We start from the raw sequence: 17,789 nt of genomic DNA on the forward strand, positions 1-17,789 counted from the left end.
AGAATTTAAATCAGTTTAAACTCTATGAGATGAAGTAATGTAAAATGTTCTGAAAAAGACAATACAATTCTTACATTGTTAACAGAAAAATTATAATATGGGCATGGATTAAATGAGATAACGATAGGTAAAACTTCTAACAGCATAAACTTACCTGGAACAACTAAAAAACTTTCTATTAACACTAATAACTGCTTTGGAAAACTCTGATTAAATACGGATGCATAACAATTTTTACGTGGTTTGCTTCATATATCATCATTTCTATACGTCATAATCTCAAGAATGGACTAACAAACGCAGGTGTGCGTTTATTAGAAACAATAATACAAAGCAAACAAAAAAGTACCGTAAATGGGATAATAGAGTATACGAGATACAACGTCACTATGTCGTCAAATGGTCATCAAGACACACATTTTTTATTGTTTCATAAAGAACACTATATTCATTCATTTTCTTACTTGAGGAAAGATGTGCTTTACTGCACTAAATTGAGTGAAGGACGTATTTTTGATTTCCCAATTAATAATTTAATTTTCAATCGTCTTTTTTGTCCTCAATATTGCTTGGGACATTAACAGGAGCCCCTCAAAGGAGCCAAAATTAAGCATCTTTGTGTGTCTTCATTTTTAACAATTTTGCAGAGTACATTTTCCAGACAGTTTCACAACAGGACGTTAAGGTCAATTTTGACATCAAATATCCCCCGGAAACAAGACACTTTAGCTACAGGGTGTCTAAAAAGTCTGAAATATTGCAATTATGTTGAAAACTACTGATTATCTTTTTTCAAAGTTTTCATAAGTTATAAAATCGTGTATCGTTGAATTGGTCTTTATGAGTAGTCTTAAAATCTGAAGTAGTATACAGGTGTTACTTTGTGACTGATTCTGTATACTTGTAAAACCTTGTTTAACCCTCACGTCATGCGCTACTATTTGCTATAACAATATGCAAACTTTAAGAAAAATAAAATCAGTAGTTTTTGAGATATTTGCAAAATTCCAGACTTTTGGGCCACTGTGTAGCTCTGATTGTGTGCAATCTACTAACCAAAAAATATATAGGGCGTTCCATTTAAAATTCTTTTTTTTTTCCTTTTGGCAGTTTTAAGGCATAATGTCACTTTGCAAGCAGTTCCTTCAGGATGTTAAGGTCAATTTTGATTTCAAAATATCTCGGAAACAGGACACTTTTTCTATAAAGGTGGTTGTTACACCTTTTCTTTTATACTTAAGTAAAGAAATAAAGTTCGGTAAAATCTACTACTAATACACCAATTTCTAACTGTTATAGTTTATTGAAATGAGAGCTCATACAACACTATAAGCATATTAATACATGTCGTGTTAAACTTTCACTAAAAGCAAAATATCACGTATTCACATTCACAAAAATACGGCCTATATAAAAGTTTTGATTATAATCGTGACAAACGTGAAACTACCTATTAACATGAAGATATTGCTTTTTCAAATATGAATCATACAAAGGGCGATTAGGATATGTTTGCCTGATTTAGCACCCTCGTGAAAATATTAAAATCAACAAAAAAACAATACACAATAATTGAGTGAATAATAAGGAAATTCCAACTGATAAATAATATAACTAATAACGGTTTAAAACACGTGGTACTAGAAAAATTTAACAAACAATATTCTTAATAAAGCAATTAAACTAAAAGAATAATTCAACTAAACCGTGCTAAAAACTACAACTAAAAAAAATTAAACAAGAGGGTGCATAATATTCAGCAAAAAAAATTGGTTAACACAAAAAACTATTATCTCTAAAGTTACATCAAAATATGCTTTAATGTTACTACAATTTTTGGAAATGTGAAAGACACAAACAAACTATTAAATTGTACAATTCAAAGGCACACCTATTACAATAAATTTTTTTTTGTTCTGGCTAAATTTGAACCACAATCCTCGTAAGAAAAACGTTTTGAGTGCTGTTTTATAGAATTGTGACCTTGTTTAGGGGAGTAATCTCATTCAAAATGAGAAAAGCGACAATGTGGACGGAGAAGATTAAAAAATAAAAACTGGATTTGAAGAGAGAAGCTAATCACAATTCTATTAAACTTTTAAACATTTTGAAACAATGTTACGTATAAGAATAGATGTTACAAGTGTTATTATTTTAAATTTAAAGAGATCAGCTACTTTGGAACACTAATAAAAAAGTACACTCATTTCTCTCACGTTAAAAATTAGTCCGCGGCTCAAAACCTCAAAATCCGTAATTGCACTTGACTTATTGCGGTTGTTAACAATAATATGATAAGAACACAACGTGAGGATTTCAACATTTCTAGGAGAAAACAAACTAGCAACATCTAAATAATATGATTAGTTTAATAAAGTTTTGTCACCACTTATTAATAAAATAAAAACTAACAAAAGCCTAAAAAAACAAGTAAGTAGGCCTGTAATGTTAAATTAGTGTTAATAACAAAAATTAATAACTCGTAACACATACAGGGGAGGGGGGGGGCACTAAAGCTAATTTGCAACCGTTATATGCACAACAATTAAAAACAAAAAGTCTATGGTGAGCTAAATCTACAATGATACCCGCTGAATGTTCCTAGGATGCCTCGGATAATTAATATCTGGCATTAATACTAAATTAATGTAATGCGGCTTGAAATGTACCGTCTAAGGAATGAGATCATGAGTAGTTTACTGACGAATTGATTATAATGGCTGCCGATGTTAATTAGATGCACAAAATGTGTTTACAATTACTGTTTATACTTTATTAGAAAAGTTGTTTTTAACGTACTCAAACCAAGTTTTCAAACTAGAGTTGTTTTGTAACATAAATTTGGACTTGGAAACCAGAGGAGAGTGACGTTTGTTATCTCATTTGTTTTGAGAAATACAATACTTTTGGATAAACAGGGTCGATCATAAAAATGTGACACATAAAATATGACTTTTTCTAAATAGAACCTGATTGGTTAATAATGTCATATACCTAAACTTTATAGTTCTTATAATATTTAAATTCTTTTATTTTTTTACATATATTTTGACTAATTCAGCATAAGTAATGCAGAAAACCTTAAGCATTATTCGTTTTTCTGATCGAGAAGCAACTTTGACAAATAATTTTTTGAATTTTCTCAAAAATTTGATTTTTTTCGTGGGTAGGAAGCCTTAAGCCTGCCCGTACACAAAAAATCACTGAAAACAAGAAAAAGAAAACAAAAAAATTCAGGTTAGTGGCTTAAAATGTTTTAATTTAATTAATGAATTATTTTCAACCAAAGTATTCAGGATTCAATTGAGATTTTTCTGTGAGTGGGGGGGCCCCTAAACATGACCTGCCCTCAAAAAAAAAAAATTCTCAAAAAAAAAGTTCTGTATCGTACTTTATGACCTGAAATTTGATTGGCAATTGTAGTTTATAACTAAAAAGCTTACAACAAACCAAATATACAAGTGTTGTCAAACATTGACATATCAAATAAGTAAGTTTGGTTGTAAGTGACGAAAAAGAATAGAACAATTATGGATTTTCTTAAAAGTGAATTAAATCCATATCTTTTTAGAAAACCCCATAAATGTTTTATTTTTGTACGTCACTTACAACTACAATTTAAAATGTTTATTCTTACTCAATTGATATGTCAAAGGCAATGTTCAAATTTTAGTTTAGTTAAGATAACAAAAAACGAAAGTAAAAGACTATTAAAATTAGGTTAGGTTATGTTATTTTTTTGAAAAAAAAAATATTATTAAAAAAAAAGCTTCAGAATTCCATGGAGAATCTAAAAATGTCTTAAAAAATAGGCTTCTATTTAGAAAACTATTATTTTATCTGCCACGCCTTTATGAACCACCCTGTGTAGTCAAAAATAACCTAATAATCTGAATATTCTCTAAAACTTTTCTATTGTTGACTCGTCCTGTACATACAGGGTGGCTAAATTTGATAATTGAAATGGGAACTGCCATTTTAAATAGAAATTGACTTTTGTAAAATCAAGAAAGCGATGGTAAGTTCACATGTGCAGCATTGTTCGTAGTTTAGGATTGGCCAAAAAAAGCAATTAAAAATTGCTTTTTTTGACCAATCCTAAACTACCCACCGAGTAGAAATAGCATTAATGGTGGGCGTAATCGATTGAATCAAAATAATCGCCTTTAATAATCGAAAGGTCATTCGATTATTCAAACGATATTCAAACCATAAAATAATTGTAAATCATTTTATGCATCCAATCTTCAATTTAAAAACTATCTTCATCAAAATGGTAACTCCAAAATTACCAGCAATAGAAACGCAACTTTTGCACTAATATCTGATGAAAGATTGTACTTAAGAAAGGTTAAAACAGAAAATTTGTGAGATTCGAGTGAGGTGACTAACTAAGAACAGTTCCGAGGGTCCTAAGCCTAAACAACTTTTATTGTGTTAGAGGTAGTTAACTTGTGAAGCAAATATAAAAACACTTATACACAATAAGTCTAAAAAACCCATCTGAACATGCAAATTGTACATTAGTTTACTGGTGTATAAGGCGATTCTGTTTCCAAAAGCAATTGATAATGATATTATAAGTCTTTCTGAGAATGTTAGCAACGATTACGTAGACGTGAAACTAAAATTTACTAGGAAATCTACAATAGTTGGTTTGAGTGCTGAAATACGTTACAAAACTATTACGGGATTTATATTATAGAAATATGGTCTACCTTTACTTTGGTGCTTTGCAATATGTATAGTCTAAACGACGCAAGCGAAAGGTCAAGACTACCTGATTGAAGGAGCAAAAACACACTTGAGCGTCACATAAAAATACATCGATGTTCAGCTAGGAACCACATCAAATATATGCGACAATTGCTTTTTGAAAAACAGAGCACATATCTAAGACATTGATTGCAAAGGCTGTTTAGCGTGTGTAAGTAACAAAATTACATGTTATTAAAACTTTAGTGAAAAGGATTCCTATTAAAGTGCATACCAGAAATGTAACAAACTTTTAGAGTGACTGTAAAGAAATCCATGTAAGTCACTAAACGTTTAAACCGAATGAAATGTAACAAAACGAAGAAACACGCAAGTATATTATGTGATAATAGTTATTCTACATTACTGGCAACAGTGGCAACTAATGGCACCTCAAGAATATTTCCACATTCCTTACTTGTACATTTAGGGATAGATTATGCTAATAGTGCGTTTCTTTGCGACGGCATAGCCGTTCTCATTCATTGTTGTTGAAGTAGTCGGAAGCATTTCCTCGGCAGATCGGGCATGTTCGGTTTGACTGCAATGAAAAATTGTCCAAGTTACTTTGAATCTAGATTTAACTAAACCAAAGTTACACTAAACTAACTTACTCTTGTATGTCACAGTTTGTTTTATTTAAAACGAGCAACCCAAAATAATTCGAGAATGATTTTAAAAAAATGTTGACATCGCTTGACATAAGAGAATATAATGAGGGTGAGTTCATTTGACGAATTAGCACTATTCTTGTCAAAGATTTAGAGTTAATAAAGTGATATTGGGTAACATTATTTTAAAATGCTTTTAATTTCTTACATAAACGTGTTTTTGTTCTTCACTTATTTTTCCGGAAACGTGAAACACAGTACTGCGCAGGGATATAAAATTTTCGGAAAATAAGTTTATAGTTTATAGGCACTAAAAAAAAATAAAACTTACTCTGAGCCATTTATCAATGCACTTAGCGTGGAATTCATGGGAGCAAGGAAGCACTCTGAGCATTTGTCTAGCTTCGAAGTCGCACATACAGACGACGCACGAAGTCTGATCGCCTTGATGAGTTTCGGCGTTGAATTTATAGCTCACGAGCTGCTCAATTTCGAGTTTGGCCAGTCCTCTGGGTTTCGCTTCGCCTAACTGTTCGGCCAAATTAAGCAAAGCTTCATAATTCTGGAACAACCGATTATTTTGTCCTAATTCAACATAAAATGTTGTTTAGCAAGCAAAAAACCCCTTTAGAGACCACCAAACCAGTTAAACTAATAAAACACTGTTTTAAGCGTGTGTTAAATAAAAAAATGTCTACGGCGGCATACTTACAGTAAAAGTCATTACCTCAGTCTCAGTACTGTCCGAACTGCTCAGATCGGTTTGGCTGAACGGCGACATAGGGGGATTCGAAAACATGGCCAGGAAATGCAGCATGAAGCCGGAGTACCGTGCTTGGGTCATGATAGAGCTGTGATGCCAACGATGGGCACGGGCCGGTGCCAATCTGGCCGCGTGATGAGGTCCGCGCTGTCTTAATAACTCCAAAGGACCGCCACGTGCCTCCGATAGGAACAGAGAGGCTGAGGCAGGTACCTGCAAGAAAATGTTTGATTCGTTAGTCACACAAACCAAAGAGTAATTAAATTGAATTAGAATTTAATAATAATTATAGTCTATTTAAAAACTAGGAGGAGTGATTATGAATTAGGTTGGCAATAGTGGTCAAATGTAACCATATTCACATTATGAATTTTCAGGTTAATCAGTGTCAATCTGATTTTTTAGCATTCTAGAAAAGCAATTTATAGTGAAGGTGAATAAGCAAATGTTAAATGAAGAACCGGATGCAAAAACCATATATACTGTATCAAAAATAAGTGAAGCAGGTAATGAGATTGGAAATTCAAGCTTAGCATTCAATTTTTATGTTTATGTTAGTTCTCTCTTTGCAACATCTCTTTGGTGGAGCAACAAACTGGTGAAGAAAAAATACCACCAGAAAAATGTATGTCATAAGCTTACTACTCATAAAGTTGGGGATTCATATTGATACTATAATACTATTTTACGTAGAAATATTAGAATACATCTTGTATGAAACACGTTTCAAAAATCTTTTTATTCTTTACTCAAAATAAGGTCTATCAATTCAATAGGTAAAAGTTGAAACTTACCTGAATCTGAGGCACGTGCAAAGAAGGATGTGGATGCGGCGCCAAATGAGGCTGATGGGCGTCACCCCTTTGAAGTAATTCAAGCTCTATTTCTGGCCGCGGGCCTAATCCATAATGTTGATGGTGGTGTCCAGGTACCGGAACCGGAGCTGGTGCGGGCGCAAACGGAGGGGGTGGAAGACAACCGGCCAAAGACGGCACAGGAGGAACTAGAGGGGCACCTTTAGATAAATTTAAGTTTGTGGCGCAAATGTGAAGAAAACTCAAAAGTGCTATTTTAAGAGAATTAAAAAAATTACAAAAAAAAAATCGGTAACTTACTGTACATATGTCCGTGGACGTGGCACGAATGCAAATGAGGTGGAGCACCTGGAGGAGCGGCGCATAAAGAAATGTGAGGGGCTCCGGTAGGATAGCCCCACATTGGAGCTGCTGGTCCGTCAGGGTGATGGTGATGATGATGGTTCATTGGGATAGTTACAGGAACCTAAACAATACCAGTTAGCTATTAAGTCATTAAAAATGTAGTAGGAAATCAACCTGATTCAAGTCAACCATAACAGTATTTTGATGAGGATGCGCGTGAGCTACAGGTGGAGGACTTGGAATAAATTGTTGAGGATGCGAGTGTGGAAAGTCGTTTCTATCTCGGTATCTTGGTCTTCTTAATGGCGGACTTCCCTGTTAAGTAAATTAACATCCAGTAAAATTGTCCAATAAGAAAACTTCAATATATGTACTAATCAATCAAAATTTTAAAAAATCTACTAGTCTCAAAATAATACAAACACTTACCTGCATTTGATGATGAGAAGTGGACGGCAAATGTTGCCTTGGAGACCTTCGAGGAGGTGAAGGTGGTCCCTGCATATCCAAGTGATGTCCGGATCGAGACAAACGTCTGCGTTTCCGCGAAGGACTCTCACTTTTAATACTATCATCGCTCGCCTGCCTATAATACTGCGGAGATTGATGCTGGAAGTGCACCGGTGATACGATCATGTCTCTAGCGTTCATCCTTTGCGAAAAATCCATCAAACCTCTGGGATGCATATTGTCTGAAGGGCCCGAGTTATTGTCGCAAATATTGATGTGCAACGGCGGCGAAATGTGCCGACGATCGGCCAATCCTGGCATAAGTCTACGATCGTTGACGTTATGGTAATTCGGTTGAAGGTTTAAACGTCTGTCTGGTTGGTTTGGAAGGATGTTGTGTCGTCTGTCTTGATGAGGGAGACCTTGACAAATAACAGTGAACTGTCAAGTAAAGGATCGGTAAAAAGAACATGTCGACACGGTTAAAGTGACCAACATTATCTTGGATACTTACCTGCCCCATCTCCGTTATAATGAATGTGGTTGTTCCTTGTTACAGGGCTCAATTGAGCATTTTTCGGGTAACCGTGACCATGACCGTAATTTGAATCTTTTGGGCTATTGTTGGTTGCTACTGAGCATTCCCTACAACAACAAAAAACACATACAAAATAGTAAATTTACTGCACATATACTCTGCTATTGATAGGAATAATGATAAGATAATGTAAGATTACCCCCAGAATGCTCTAAGAACCTATGTTCTTGACATTGACATTTTCATTAACTAACTGTAGTTTGCAACCAATCAGAGCTTGCATAAACTGTAAGAAAAGTAGCAAATATTTCTGTAATAGTAAAAAATGTACCTATAAATCTTTACAAACTATAATCTTAAAATACAGTGGTTGTAAAAGTAAACTGATTATTACATTATACCATGAGTTACGTCAATAAGTAATTGAATGTAAAAATGAACAAATATCAACACTTATCAACTGCCATAAAATGAAATGTTCCACCAGGGATTTTTTAAATTATGCATCAAATTTATTACAGCAACATAAGAATTTTTATCAAAGTAAGTAATTTCTTTATGGTCTATTAGATTATATCGACACTTCTTTAAAATATGAATAGATAAATAAATAATTGAATCATCAAGTAGGGCTTTTTAAAACAAAAACTGTTGTCCAACTGTTTCTGTGTATGATTACCTAAAAATTAGGCATTACAATAGTGGCTTTACCTTGGGATTACTATTGTTTTACAAATAAGGGAATCTTTTAAAGAAAAATTTACAAAGTGTCTACTTTACAAGGCAATATTTAAGTCCAATTACTTTTAAGTCAAACAGTACTCAAGAATCACAGTGAAATATTGCAAATATTCAGGGCCAGTATTTCTACCTCAAAATGATAATTTCCTGGAAACAAATGACAAAACAATTCCACAGAAATTAATCTAAAAACAAAGTTATTAGGAAACAAATACAGGCACTTTACTGTTTAAATGATAACCTGTATGAAAGGTGGAATCAAACATTATATACTTTTTATCTAGTATTTCCTGTCAGCTACTTTATATTTAGGAAGTTTCTGAATTACAGTCAATTAATTACTTAGTAGGGGCACACACTACTATATTAAGACTTTCAGTTATTATAATATTGAGCAAGTTGGTGACTATGTACAATTTTACAACAACATTTTTGGAAAGGTGTCTAATTTGCTTTAACCATGTTTTGATCCCTGAGTAAGTCATCAGGAATCATATACAATATGTGTGAGTTCTGCTACACATAACTTAAAAAATTGATAAAAACTAAATTTCTAACTAAAAACTAAATTTCCAGTTAGAAGTTAACTTTTGGGAGGGCAAACACAGCCATTAAAACACTTTCTTATGTAGGTATTTGGCTGGCATTTTATGAAATATCAACTAAAAGTCTTAAGAAAGTCGCTAAATGTAAGCTAAAACTCTATGTATTCATAAGAAAGTGTGTTTTAATGGCTGTGTTTGCCCTTCCAAAAATTTCAATCAGCTGTTTTTGACATTTTATTGGAGTACCTAATTTTCTGTTTCTACTTAACCACTGCTTCCAGATTTTGGGCACATATTTTAAAATAGTAATCACTCATTTTAGTCATTTTAAGTAAATTCACAATCCACTACTAATTATCCATGAAATAAAGGAAAAACATCATAAAGCAGGGATTTCTAAAATGACAATAATGATAGCATTTCCTGTGTTTGCCCTTGCAAAAATGACATATAATGTAAAACAGTTAACCAGATTTACTGGAGTGCCTAATTCTTGGATGACAAATCCACATTTGAATTTCACTAAAATTCCTATAAAAATGACAAATTGTCTATCAGTTATGTTCCTCATTCCATAGTAGTTACCAGTAGCCAATTTTAGCTTACAGCTGAATCACTTTAAAACAATTCAATTGTGGTTGTTTTATGACCCAACACTAAAACTACAATAGCTAAACTTACCCAAAAATGGTGTCCTACAATAAAAACAACTTAGTAACTAACAAGTAATTCTCTGAGCATTAACACTGGTATTTTGTACAGTTTTTTTAATTACATATGCACTTTTTAGAACCTTCCCAAAACTCCAGCAAAAGTTGTGACAAGCCGTTTGTTTCTAATCTAATCAAGCAAATTAAAAGCCATATCTGCTGTCAACCTCAACCAAACAACTTATGACCATTTTCATCAAATATGCATATTAGGCTGAACTTTCTACCAAAGTTACTATTAAAACAACTTACCCTCTATTGAAATTGTTCTCATAATCCCTGCTGTAGTCCTTAGGAAAACGGTTAGGCCATCTCTGATGATTATGGGGGTGGTTGGGGCGATTTGAATGATTATTGGCATGTCTATTAAAATTACTAGAGTTTTTTCGCGACTGATTATGGTTATTGGGGTTCATTGCTCCGTGATGATCCACAGAAAGTCACCGACAATCAACGCAATAATAATTAGAAACAATATAACAACCTTGTAATAAAGGTACACAGTCACTATTGAGCAAGAAAATGATTAATTTTATTATTTGCTCAGCCACTATTGATCCACTTCGTTCATTTTAAAGTGTCCGTGGGGGCTCCAAAATGGATATACGAAAAGGTGAAGTGAACGGGAGTGAAACGCATCTAAACGTACATTATTTACGACTAAAAAAATGAAAGAAAAACCACTTTTACAAACAAATTAATAGACAGACCACACAACTTCACCGTTGTGAAATCAGCAACAAACACCCTTCGAACCCCCACTCTTTTTAGAAAAATATGACATTTTTAGTATAATTGACAACATTGATGTTTATATGACATTTGACAACACTTGAAACTTCACGACCAAATGAAATCAATGAAATGAAGTTCAAATCCGTTCATATGTTAGAGAGAGAGCACAAGTTTTTTTAATATTTAAATTTTAAAACATTCAATATATAGAAAAAAATTATCTATTGTCATTAATTGCACTATTATTACTTTGGTTTAACATTTATTTAAATACAATGGTATAACCATTATGTAAAACAAGTTTTCTAGTTTTTACAATTACCTGTCCAGTTACGTATGGTTTTACGATTCGTAGAGTAGAATAAGTGAGGTTATGTGTAATGCCAATTTTACATATTTACAATGGGAAAAAATTTTAAAAATCTTTTATAAATCCTTTATTTTTCACAATTTTGATTAATCGCAAATTTTCCATGTTAGAGGCAATTGAATTCTTCATTGCTATTCCCGGTCTAACTTTGTGATTACATTAAAAAGTTAAACATAGAAGTGAATGAGTAGTTATCATGACCACAAGAGTACTCAAAATAATGCTTCATTCAACATATTTTACAAATTGCAATAGATAGCTGGATTTTTAGGATCTTAGATGGTTTTTAATTGAACTGAAATTCTATTATTTGAAACACAATGGAAAAGATGTCAGCAGAGGGCCAAGCTGATGATCAAATTCCTTTATTGAATTTGTCTGAAGAAAATGTGAAACTTTTAAGTGATGCAAATGATATATTAGAGAACGGCATTCTTGTCGAAACTGATAAAGGGTAAGGCTGCCCCATTTCAGGTTGTTTATTAGCTTTATTAAGTGAAATTATTTCAGGTTATACTGCATGTCTCTAAATGATGCAATATCATCTAACATGAATCTCTCTTCTGATGATCTGCAGTCAGTTGCAACACAGCTCATTCTCCAACAAAATCTAGTACCAGCTAAAGCTAGTGCTCTACCAGACTTACGAATTACTTGTGATAGTGATGGAGGCTTTTCTAGTGAATGTAGTGATAGTACCTATACAACTACTGCCTCTAGTTCCACTTATCCTATGATTACCAAAGTGTCTTTATCCACAGATGAGATTTTACTGAATAGTTGTTTAGGAAGGCCAAAAGGTTGTTTTTTTGAAATATTTGCTTGTTAAAACAGTTATTGATGTTTTAATTTAGATAGGGTTAAGTCAAGTGAAGAGTCTGATTCTACAAGAGGCAGTCTCACTGTGTTAAGTGAGGAAGGCTGTCCTAAGCATCCTCATCAAATCCTACCCAAAAAGAAGGGTAGAGGTGGCTGGCCAAAAGGGAGAAAAAGAAAACCAGAACTGCTTAATTTACCACCTAAAGCTCCAGCTACAGGATATAATCTTTATTTGAATGAACAAAGAAGTTACTTTAAAGATAGTTCCTTGCAGTTTTATGAGATTACAAAAATAATAGGAAACAGGTGGTCCAGTTTGACTTTAGAAGAAAAAAAGCCTTATTTGGATAGAGCTGAAGGGGATAAAAAAAGGTGAGTTAACTTTTAACACACTGAAAATAAAAACAGCTAATTCAAACATGTATTATTGTGCAATAAAGTAGTGTTTTTAAAAGGTATTACATTAGGTATATCAGCTATAAATAAAAGCAAAAAAAGTGTTAAAATTATATTAACAAAATAATTAATAAACTGATGAGGTGGTTGGCAAGGAGAATGTAAGAAAGATTTGTAACTCTGGTAACTTATTTAGTAACTATTTAGCCAGAGAACAAAGGAGTTTAGGTGTTTGCAAATGGTAAGTTGTGGTTAGTTTTACTGTTTTTTTGAAAATTTATAAAAATACTAGTCTTCTTAGTAGTAAATAAAATGTCTTGTCTGGTACTCTTCTCCCATTTTACAAGGGGTAAACCTCTGAGTACAATTTTCAATGCATAGACAATGAAATGAGCTTTCTAACAATCTCCCAATTCAAATGGATAGGTTAGACGGTTTGGCCGCTAGAGGGTGTCAAAATTAAACAAATTTTTTTATGACTTTGTTGGTGCATTCTTTCGTTAAATCATCAATAACTAGCTTATTTGCCACACTTTGTATAAACTTTTATATGCCAATGGATAGCCAAGGAAATAAGCTTTCTATTGACGGGTTGTTGATGGGTTAGGGGTACGGTTTTGTCGCTAGAGAACCTGAAAATTTTTAAAAGTAAAATTACAAAATTCATAATTTTTCATTGTATTCCAAGGGAATTCATTGAAATTACCAAACTTTATTTATATTTAAATTTGAATGGTAGATGTCTGGAAATTTGTCAAATGACCCTTAGTAAAAAGCTTAGGAAAATACACCCAGGTTTTTTGTTGAAGTAAATGTAACCAAATTAAAAATGTATCATGGTGGATTTACACTAAAAATGTGTATCCTTCTATAGAAAAAAAAAATATAATTATATTTTGGTATCAATTACAGATACAGGGAGGAACTAAAACAATATAGACAGTCTGAAGCTTATAGGGCATATTTAAATAAAAAGAGAAGAATAAGACTTCAACATAATGTTCTATCAGAAAGCGATATGGATGCCACTGACGATTTTGATGTATGATTAGCCCTTATCACTTTACCTACTAATTTTATTACATATGTGACTAACTATACAGGAAGAAGATAATGAAGAGTTGTATTGCCGTACTTGCGATCAGTGGTTTCACAGTTTGCACAATAAAAGGGAACACCTCCTAGCTAAAAAGCATTTAAATTCTTTAGCCGGTGATATTAATCGGGAGTTGTCGGATGCTGACACTTCTAGCATTATTACTGTTAAAACAGATTGTAGCATGGTATGTTTATTGACAACTTCGGTTAGGTTTGAGTTATTTTTTTGGTTTAAATAGGACGAATCAAGTCTTGAAGGTTCAAACTTTGTAAGCCAAGAAGTTGGAAAGGCTTCCACAACTAGCGTTTATGAGGCAATGTGCCAACTTGTCACATTAGTGCAAAGTAAGTAATTTCGTTAAATTGGTCAAAATATTTAAAATAAAATTTTCAGAACAAGAAAATGAAGTAAAAACCTTAAAAAATCGACACCAAGAATCGATAGAAGAAAACAAGGCGTTGTTGCAACAGTTTCATCAACTGAACGAGCGGGAAACCACACTACGCAAAGACTTGGCTCTCAAACAAGAAAAGGAGAAAGAACTGGAAGGTCAGGTGTATCAGTTATGGCAGGTGCCGAGTTTATTTGTTATGAGTAGTTTTGATAATCTTGAAGATGGCGCTACAGATTTATCAGAAGGAACCAGTTAGGTATATTTTTAAATTGTTTCAAGACATGTTATTTAACTTAAAAATGTTCCAAACAAGTCTTGTAGGTACTGAGTGTTTGAGCTATCAAAATCGTATACCATTGGTATTTATTACTATATTTGGCTGCATTTACGGGATGTTTCAGGATATTTTTAAACTGTCAAAGACTTGTTTGACAGCTTTTTTTTATTTGATAAATTTGTGTTGCAGAATTGTTTTAAAAATGACAGTACAGGTTTACATTCTATAAATACTGATCATGAACCAAAAAAACTCTTTCTAACATTCTTTTGTGTTTATTTCAAATATCCCATTTATATTAACATGATTATTCATATATTATAATATTTCTTGTTATTAGATAGTATTTTTATTACTATCAATAAATAGATTGTTTAAATAAAATGATTATTTTATTTACATTTAAAAGGCACCTAACATGTTTGCATTAAAGCAAATTCAATTCAAAATTACAGACCTTTACAAGAATCTTTATATTTTATTTAATTTTTGAGTTTCATTTTTTGGTGTCTTCTAAAAATGTAGGTAGTTTAAAAAATTTGAAAAAAATACAAAAGACATTTCTTAGTGGTTTCTAATTAACATATAAAAACAATAAAATTATACACCATCTGTTCTTAATGTGATATAATAAACAGCACAGTGGAACATACACACCCCCATAATTTTAAAAACATACTTTTCCTGCTTTCTAAATATTTTAATGAGTGGGTTATTTTGAAACTCCCACCAGAGCTGGTCGTAACACTCTATCATGCAATTTGTACCCTATCTTTGAGACAACTACCACAGTACCAGGTTCTTTGCCTTGAACCTCCTGAAATTCACTAACATGTAAAATTAGCCTTAAATTGAGGTGTAAATGATACCTGTTGAAATAAAGCTTCATGGAAGTTAGGATTAAACTTCTCATCCAATGGGTTGACTGGTTCTAAACCATGTCTTTTGAAGACACTTTTCAGTTGTGCTTCAGTCATCACCAAACCTTCGTACAAGCTTTTTAAGTGGGGATTGCTGTCTTTGATTTCATCCTTTGGTACTGTTTCAGTTGCTTTACCAAGAACATCAGCCACATCTAAGAGATCTTTACAAAAGCTTTGGATTCCATAGATTTTAGCCTCTGCTATTTGTTTTGTAAGTCTCTGTCTGAGGTTCTCACCATCAGCTAATGCCCTCTTATATTTATCCTAGAAAAACGTCTCTTTAGCACTGCTTCTCCAAAATACACAATAACTTACCAAAAGTTCACTGTTCTTCTCTGTAAGGTCTGTTATTTGCTTGTTCAAATTCTCTACCTCCTCACTAACTTTAACATCACTAGTAGTGGAGGATGGAGTGGCACTGTCAGTTTGTGTTTTCTTGGTTTCTTCCGCTGTATTCAGTTTCACTTTAGATAGCATTATACTCCTTAAAGATTTAATATTTATTAGGATTTCCACTTATTCAATGTGTGCTTACCTTGAGTTGAAAAGGAGGGAATCTGTGAGGTTTTGACTGCACCGTAAAACACTTCTGATACTGATTAATGCCATTTTTTTAAGGTTTTGTGCCTACCACGTTAAAGCAAATCGACGGAATAGTTTTTTTTATTTTCGAGTTTAAACGTATTTTTGATAGAATAATCCAAAATCTCCAATTTTATTTTAGGTTATATTGCGTAAATGTCATATCTCATCAAGGTTGCATTCGTTTTCGAACACCACGAAGCGAACAGTACGTATGTGACGACACGATGATGTAATTTGACAAAACTAAAATTTGACCATTTGCCGAATTACGTCATTCTGACGTCAGATTCGTTCTTGTGGAGCATGAAAATTGGAAACGAATGCGAACGCTGCATGTCATTCATGTTAACTGAACTGACAAATGACATTTTTCAAATTTTTGATTTGGCAACGCTGTTTCCTGTTTCTAACCTAAAAAAATAAAAGTTCCATGTTTTGGTTTTGAATTTATATTATATTCCAGCTTTTATTGTTTAAAAAGTTAATTTTGCCGTTTGTTTATTACTCCTGGTCTTCCTACTATTAAAAATTAACAGTAAACCCACTTTGTTGTATGATCTGAAAATCTTACTTTAATTAAGTATGCCTGTATCACTTGGATTTTTGGAAAAAAATGAACCTTGGAGACTAGAAAGCCGATTTTTTCCAAGTAAAGTAGGCGGAAAACCTGCCTGGTTGAGCCTTGGCCAATACTTACCAAGACAGGAAGAACTAATATGCCAAAAATGCAGTAAAGTAATGGTTTTTCTATGTCAAGTTTATGCACCTTTCGAAAGTGAATCCACACTAAACACAGCTAATTTGGATGACAATTTTCATCGCACAATATTCGTTTTTGTTTGTCGAAACCCCGATTGCCACACAACTGGAAATTCCACCAACATTAAGGTGTATAGAAGCAATCTTGCTAGAGTAAATGATTTTTATTCTGCTAGTCCACCTATTGAGACACCTGAAAATTCTGACCCTGTCCCTGTTAAGTTTTGTAACTTATGCGGGATTGTAGCTCATCAACAATGCAGTCAATGCAAAAAAGTTGTGTATTGCTGCAGACAACATCAAGTGTTGGATTGGAAAAGTGGCCATAAGTCACAATGCACAGAAAATGCCAGTATAAATGTTAAGTCACAATTTCTTTTTGATGAATGGGAATTAGTGAATGAGGTGGAAATCTTAGAAAGTGAAGAAGTTGATGAACAGAAGGAGTTGGAGAAATTCTCAAAGTTGAAAGGTAAATATGGTATGAAATACAAAAAAATGTAGTTCAAATCTAAATTGAACACAATGATTATTAAGGAGGCTTGTTGTGAAAAAACACTTATATTATTTTAGCTGATGGTAAAACAGGAACTTTAAAGGATCTGCCAGTGGATGATTTGGAGGCCCATGCAAGTTCAGAAAATGACAAAGTATTTGCCAAATTTAAGAAAAGAATTTCCCATTATCCAGAGCAAATAATAAGATATGACAGAGGAGGTGAACCTCTTTATATTGCTGAAAAGCCCTTACCTACTAATATTCCTGATTGTGAATATTGTGGAGCACCAAGAGAGTTTGAGTTTCAGATAATGCCACAATTATTGTATGAGTTAAAGGAGCATGATATTGATTGGGGTGTTTTATTGGTTTACACTTGTAGAGATAGTTGTAAGGGAGAGTCAATTAATAGTTATAAGAATGAATTTGTGTTCAGACAGGATGTAAGTAGTGAAATTTAATATATTTTTTGTTTTATAGTTTGAGTTTTAAGTACATTTTCCCAGAATTTAAAATAGAGTTGTAATAATTTAATACCATTTACTGGTGTTAAGTAATATTGGGAATGATTACAGGACAACTGAAATCAGTTACCTGTGGACATTTTAAGGGTTGGAACAAATTCCTACAAAACTAATTAATCTTCTTAAGTTTTAACAAC

At 32.9% G+C, this 17,789-nt stretch overlaps 4 protein-coding genes across 8 annotated transcripts; 2 read left to right on the top strand and 2 right to left on the bottom strand.

Annotated features, from left to right (window-relative positions):
• Positions 1–1,283: 1,283 nt before the first annotated feature.
• Positions 1,284–11,031, bottom strand: mura (ring finger protein murashka). 5 transcript variants are annotated; one of them, XM_081982428.1, is made up of 9 exons: positions 10,526–11,031; positions 8,254–8,384; positions 7,719–8,161; positions 7,464–7,604; positions 7,245–7,410; positions 6,924–7,144; positions 6,094–6,342; positions 5,698–5,895; positions 1,284–5,296 (listed from the first exon to the last, which is right to left on the bottom strand). In XM_081982428.1, exons 1-9 carry the CDS (start codon positions 10,687–10,689, stop codon positions 5,234–5,236), a joined length of 1,776 nt encoding a protein of 591 aa, XP_081838554.1. In that variant the 5' UTR covers positions 10,690–11,031; the 3' UTR covers positions 1,284–5,233. The 5 variants fall into 5 exon arrangements, with proteins under 5 accessions (XP_081838554.1, XP_081838552.1, XP_081838553.1 ...); XM_081982426.1 differs by having other exon boundaries at positions 5,698–5,928; XM_081982427.1 differs by having other exon boundaries at positions 6,079–6,342.
• A 340-nt stretch (positions 11,032–11,371) lies between these two features.
• On the top strand, positions 11,372–14,747 carry LOC145730911 (uncharacterized). The gene is made up of 7 exons (XM_081982431.1): positions 11,372–11,832; positions 11,889–12,178; positions 12,233–12,569; positions 13,506–13,635; positions 13,697–13,876; positions 13,931–14,036; positions 14,086–14,747. Exons 1-7 carry the CDS (start codon positions 11,699–11,701, stop codon positions 14,340–14,342), a joined length of 1,434 nt encoding a protein of 477 aa, XP_081838557.1. The 5' UTR covers positions 11,372–11,698; the 3' UTR covers positions 14,343–14,747.
• A 172-nt stretch (positions 14,748–14,919) lies between these two features.
• Positions 14,920–16,045, bottom strand: Roe1 (grpE protein homolog, mitochondrial Roe1). The gene is made up of 4 exons (XM_081982440.1): positions 15,822–16,045; positions 15,602–15,770; positions 15,233–15,550; positions 14,920–15,180 (listed from the first exon to the last, which is right to left on the bottom strand). The coding sequence occupies exons 1-4, from the start codon at positions 15,893–15,895 to the stop codon at positions 15,076–15,078; spliced, it is 666 nt and encodes a 221-aa protein (XP_081838566.1). The 5' UTR covers positions 15,896–16,045; the 3' UTR covers positions 14,920–15,075.
• A 208-nt stretch (positions 16,046–16,253) lies between these two features.
• Positions 16,254–17,603, top strand: Zfrp8 (Zinc finger protein RP-8). The gene is made up of 2 exons (XM_081982437.1): positions 16,254–17,102; positions 17,204–17,603. Exons 1-2 carry the CDS (start codon positions 16,454–16,456, stop codon positions 17,587–17,589), a joined length of 1,035 nt encoding a protein of 344 aa, XP_081838563.1. The 5' UTR covers positions 16,254–16,453; the 3' UTR covers positions 17,590–17,603.
• The last annotated feature ends 186 nt before the right edge of the window (positions 17,604–17,789 follow it).

This window comes from Ips typographus, linkage group LG6 (genome assembly GCF_016097725.1).
Source record: "Ips typographus isolate SLU linkage group LG6, UJ_Ityp_2.0, whole genome shotgun sequence".
NCBI classification, from domain to species: domain Eukaryota; kingdom Metazoa; phylum Arthropoda; class Insecta; order Coleoptera; family Curculionidae; genus Ips; species Ips typographus.